The 5,901-nt window shown below is 39.0% G+C and overlaps 1 protein-coding gene across 2 annotated transcripts in view; it reads right to left on the bottom strand.

Annotated features, from left to right (window-relative positions):
• The window catches only part of LOC137979332 (RNA-binding protein 4B-like), an 11,780-nt gene extending 7,034 nt beyond the window's left edge, over window positions 1-4,746 (bottom strand). For both annotated transcript variants that reach the window (XM_068826566.1, XM_068826567.1), the window contains exons 1-4: window positions 4,378-4,746; window positions 3,332-3,415; window positions 2,494-2,558; window positions 1,625-1,651 (exon numbers count right to left, since the gene is read on the bottom strand). In XM_068826566.1, the coding sequence (XP_068682667.1) occupies window positions 1,625-1,651; window positions 2,494-2,558; window positions 3,332-3,415; window positions 4,378-4,656 (455 nt within the window). In that variant the 5' untranslated portion in view covers window positions 4,657-4,746. The remainder of the gene's footprint in view (window positions 1-1,624; window positions 1,652-2,493; window positions 2,559-3,331; window positions 3,416-4,377) is intronic.
• Window positions 4,747-5,901: the final 1,155 nt, after the last annotated feature.

Raw genomic sequence — 5,901 nt, 5'->3', positions numbered from 1 at the left:
TAGTCCAATAATTTCATTTTGTCAACCATTATGTCCAGCTTCAGAAGTCGAGTTTTGAATTCGCACGTGTTGCGTGACATGATCGGAGCTGTTTTTTACGTGAGGCAATCGGTGACACTTTCGATCTGCCGCCAGTGATAATAAAACATTTCGGTCCAAGTTCAGTTTGTTGCATGCTTTCCAAGTAAATTTCAAGCATTAGTTCGCTTATCGTGAGCGAAATAACAGAGAATCCAAAGGCAAAGTATGTTAAATTTTTGTTTTGTGCGACCCTGTTGATAAAAAAATTAATTCCGGGCGCGCACGTGTCATCGTCGTCTCGGTTCTTGTTTTGCACGTAACTTGTCTGTTTTGCAAATTATGCAACTTTTTTTCGGAGTTAGTGTTATAATTAACGTGTTGAACATGAAACTTGAATGTATTCAATCGCTTGATTATTAACATTGGCCATGGCGAAGTCACGGCCACGCGGGCCAACGATGACCTGTGCATCGATCGCTAACATTTGTTTACTCTTTTGTTCCTAAATTACGCCTCAAGTGTAGTTAAAATAAATTATGCTCTTTTACGGAAAATTGAGATTCAGTTCTGTTTTTTTTTTCTGTGGAGATCTAGATCATTTATCAACTGGAGCCAACAGCTCCTACAGCATACGGATTTCAATGTTATCGATGTAGCTTTGACAGCCCATACATTTTGATCGATGAATCAACAGGCACAACAGTTTCAAAGAAATTGATCATTTTAAGTACATATTCGTTGGGAGGGATAAGACTTTATTTTGTGCAATTAGAAATCTGAAAGGGTACTGCAACAGCAATTAAGAGGCAATAGATCGCATATTAATTCTTGAATATTAATTAGCTGGACCCCCAAAATTTTGCAATGGACCCCCAAATTTGAAAACCTGGATACATCGCTGTTTCCACATGAGGGCTAGCGGCCGCACGAATTTCAATTCCTCAAAAATAGCATTAAATTTGGCACTTGGAGTTTGGAATTTATTCGTTATAGAACTTTAAAAAAAAAAAAAGGTGTTACTTCTGCTCTGGGTAAAGTGTGGCTCGCAAGACAGTGCAATTTATTTTTGCATGAACCGGGAATGGCAGTTAATGCAAATTTAATATTTTTACGATTTTTACAGTCAGATCAGAGCAATCCCGCACATTGTGTTTGGTGCTGTGACAAATCATTTAGTGTCCTAAAAATAAATATGCAAAGACTGACGCTTCGACTGAATCCACACAAAGCTCATTCAACGTACAATGTAACATTAATTTTACTGGTAATATAGGGGAAAAATATTGTAATGTAGCAATGATTTTCGTCCAGATCAAGATGAGACTTCTCCCAACTTCCCCTCGTGTTAAGATGAGGCTTGCTTAACGATGTTAAACCACTGGCAACACAATACAAGGCAATTAACCCCTGATTACATTTTCATACACTTTGTGACTAAATTTTTGTATCTAGGTGCAAAATTTCAAGCTCTGATAGAACATACTTTTACAATACCATCTCCAAAAAATAAATGACTGGGAGCACGGCTGGTGTCGTGGTTAAATCTTAAAACTCTGATGTCTTTCTCAAACCTTTATTCTACATTTTATGTTGAGGATCTCACCTTCGCCTTTTGGGGCAGTCTTTTGCCCTGCAAATAAAAAAATAGGCACAAAGTGTGTGCATTTGTCATGGGTAAACATTTTTTGTCTTTTATGTGTGATCATCAAAAGTTATTTGGGATAACATGACTTGGTGGTTACAGAAATTAACCACAGCAGTGGGGAATTTGTTACCTCCCTCCTACTCCCTCCCCACCAAAAAATTGCGTTTTTGCCCATCGTTTTCACTGTCACAAAAAAAAAAAACGATTGAAACCATTCAATGAAAAAAGCCAAGAACTCCGATTGTTCTAGGAAACAAATTTATAAACCACCTCTCCAATTCTCAGGTATGTACAGTACATCATTTTCTGAGTTATGTGTCAAAGCGTTTCATGCATTGAACCTAATTAGTAGAGTTTTGCATGAAGACATCAGACGGCCAGCAATTGACGAAAACACCTGGAGTTCACTTTGTAGGGAAAGTGCTTACTTTTTGCTCACTACACTTAACACTCCAATTACCACAGGTACAATAATATTACCCCCAACATTTTAATCATTTAATCCTTGAGAAGCTGATATTTCTCCAATTTTTCAGCCTCCTTTTCTGCCACCCAAGCATCTCCTGGGATAGCAAGTGTTACCTTGCTATGCTTAGAATGACAATATCAGGCCTTCTTGTGTTCATAGTCTGGTTGCATTATTGTTATTATTACCATTATTATTTTCATTAGCATTACCATTATCATCATTATCATTATTGTTGTTATTATTATAATCATCATCATCATCATCTCATTATTATTATTATTATTATTATTATTATTATTATTATTATTATTATTATTATAATTATTATAATCATTATCATTATCAGGTTCTAGCTTACCAGTGGCCATGTTTCCCACATGAAAAGCACTCATCTTCAGATGGTTTGCCTTTGGTTTTAGCATACTGTAAAGACAAAATTCAAGGTGATTGGCATTCATACAACCAGTTCTTACTTAGGACCAAAGTCCAACCACTTGAAATGGTCTTGGCAAAAGACCCTAAAACCATACTATTTGGTTTCCAACAAGGGCTACATGTATGAGACGGGACCTCTGGTTTACAGTCCTAATTTGAGAAGACTTGAACGTCTAACCATTTTGCGGGTGTAATTACAAAAGGCAGCACTTTCTCCTCAGCTATTTTAAGACCCTCAGTGTTGGTCCGGCTCACTCTCAACCTTCCATGTGACAGCACAATGCACAACCAACTGAGCCACGGCAACAGTGCAGGGTACTCAGTGTATTTGACACAACAAGGCTTTATCAGAAAGATTTCAAGGGAACTGCAGACAAAGTAAATGGACAAGGGTTTCCTGCTTTCTCTTTTCCCAAGCAAACTGTACCTATGGTGCCAAAAATTCCAGAACAATGAATGCAAAAGGTGACTTGAGAAAAAAGAAAAGCAAATTAACATCAAATTGCAACCCGGAAGTAATTTTGGTTGTTTCACATGTCAGAGACTGTAGAGTCAAACTCCGAGGTGGTGGTTGGGTGAATTAAAGGCTGTAACAGGCTTTTTTTCCCATGCAAGTTTTCTCAGGATTCATTCACTTGAAAAAAAAAATTCTCAGGCTTTCTCTATTTGCTGTAACAAATTTTCATTACCAACTTAATAAATTCATTGCTATGGATTTGGGTCTGGTGGGCAAAAGTAGTAATTAACTCATACGGACTAACCTGTACTTGGATGTGGGTTCCACAGAATTCAGAATCATCTAAATTCTCGAGAGCCTCTTTCGCATTCTTTTCTCCCACCATGTGCTATTAAATTGAGAGTAAAAGTAGCAGAATTATCAGAATTTAGTCGAGAAGTGTGTATTTATGTTACTGTAGGACTACACTTCATAATAATCATCCAATTGGGAACAGTTAGAGAAAGTTTCAAAAGATGGTCATAAAACCAAAACCAAAGTAATTACTTTGGCCAATCAAAAAGGATGGCGACAATCCAATAAACCAATTGTAATTGGTTAGTGTTAGTGTAATTACATGTAGCCGACACAAAGCCCAGGAAGATGTGCACGCCCAGGCCACTATTGGTTTTGGTTAAATTTTGTAAAAATGGCACGAGAACTGTGAACAAATCACTGAGTGAAGTAATGCAAAACCAAAGCAATTCGCTAATTACTTTAGACACTCAATTGAAAACCACTCCAAAACACTTTTTTTTATCACACCACTGGACCAAAACGAATTAATCCTGGCTTAGTTGAACTGAGAACGAGGAGATTTTCAGGCATATGGAGAAAGCTTTGCTGTCTTCCACAAAAACCCCAAAACGTATTTGTACATCACTTCAAACATCAGCCAATTAGCCTGCCATGCTTTCGCTCTGAAAGCTATGCTGTGCATACTTTTGGCAAACTGTCCAAGAAAATACATAATAGCAATTCTGGCCTATGATTCTGAGTCAGGAACAAAATTAAAGCTGCTCCAAAGCCGTTCACCAGTGCTAAGCCGCGCTGGATTACATTGGTTGAGCCGATCGAAATAAAAGATCAGTGCCAAGTTAATTCAGACGACGTATAATTTTTTACATGAAGTTAAACATAAATTCAACCTATAAGTCAAAAAGGAGCTTTGCCGAGCGCTGGAATATGTAGATGTTGATGAAGCTGCCGTGTGAGTAAAGCGTCTGAAAATGGCCTTCGTTGCATGCTCGTAACGCGTATAATTCGGTGTATGACACGTTCTTGAACACGAAGCTGCTCTTTGCGACTTACCACAAAAGCAAAGTTTTTTACAATATCGCACTGCGAAACCTTCCCAAACTTATCGAAGAGCTCTTGCAAGGCCGCTCGTCTACACTGGTCGGGCAGATTTCCAACGTACAATTTCACTTCTTTCTCTCCTTCATCATTGTCGACTGCAGTAGTGCTTTTGTCCTCACTGCTTTCACCTTTTGCGTCTGACGACGCCGCAGGGTCGGTAGTTTCAGTGTTATTATCGTTCTGATTGTTGACCTCTGCAAGACTGTCCTTGTTATCGTCTTCGCTGGCCATTATATAGCGTCTTATGCGACAAAACCTCAAGTACCTCCCAGAGTCGAAGACTTCAATTTGGCAACAACGTGGTCAAGGAAGATGCTTTTCCAGCAATCTTTGCGCCGCTGCTTCGCGGTCGGGAAGACTGGATACTTTTTCGCATGAACCGCCTGGTAGAATTTGTATTTCCTTTTGGTTCATGGCGCTTGATAAGTGCATTCAGTACCTTGATGACAATTACGCGAAACTGTCGCATGACCAGGAGATTATAGACGTCCAGAATGCCGAAGAGGAAGCAGTTGCAGCTTTGCTCAGTAAAGTTGCTTCTATTGATGAAAGATTCGAGAGCAAAGTGGAGTCCGCAGGAAGCTTTTATGAAGGCACGAAGATCATAAAGTGTGACGAGTTCGATTTTATGGTAAAACTTGTCAGGATCTCGCGGTTTTGTGATTTGGTGTACCGGGACGTAAGAAAACGTCTTGTTGTAGTTCCAATTTCCTCGTCCACTGACGAGAAGAAATTGTTGCAAACCCGGTCAGATGCTATCACTGGAATATCGTCCTGAGACGGCCCTATTTTCTGCTTAAACGGTAGCAACCTAAAAAAGAAGTGTTATTCTTTGTTAAGAGAAGCATTTAAATCCGTGAAATGGTCTCCGAACCTAAAATATGTGTCATCGACTGGCCTTTTCTTTGATAGATTAGGTCTTTCAGGAGCCTCCCAAGCTGCTGCATCGGAGCAGTTGGATTTTCTTTGGAAAGATCGTCTAAAAGTGTCTCTTGATCTAGCTCTTGCGGTCGAGTGCAAGGGCTGGCCTTTGCTTACGGGAATGTTTTAAAGTGCGATAAGCGAAGATCATCTTGCTTTTTCTCTCAAGAAAAATCAAATCATCTGGCTTTCATGTCGTGCCAAAGCTCGGCCCGTTATGGAATATTTCGTGGTCCAGAGCTGAGACGGTATAGACGAGTTCACGCTTTTGAGTGCATCATGGGTAAGCAGGGCAAGATGGCAAGAAATTCAAAGGTTTGTAAGGAAGTTCAAAACGCTGAAAAGTATTCATGATCTGCAATTTTGGGGTTTTTATTTTTCAAAACAGAAGATATTCGCTAAAGGGTGCGGCAGAATAAATTTGAAGAGAATGGCTATTGTAGAAATTATTTTATTAAAAACAGTTTCTGCCATACATTTCCTGTAATTCCAAAGGCACAAAATTACAGAGAATGTATGGAGACGAAAAAAGCAATATTTAGGAATTCCGAAGAA

Source organism: Montipora foliosa, chromosome 12, assembly GCF_036669935.1.
Source record: "Montipora foliosa isolate CH-2021 chromosome 12, ASM3666993v2, whole genome shotgun sequence".
In the NCBI taxonomy this organism is placed as follows: Eukaryota; Metazoa; Cnidaria; class Anthozoa; order Scleractinia; family Acroporidae; genus Montipora; species Montipora foliosa.
Note: the sequence above shows the minus strand (reverse complement) of the source record. Positions and strands in the feature narration are given on the sequence as shown.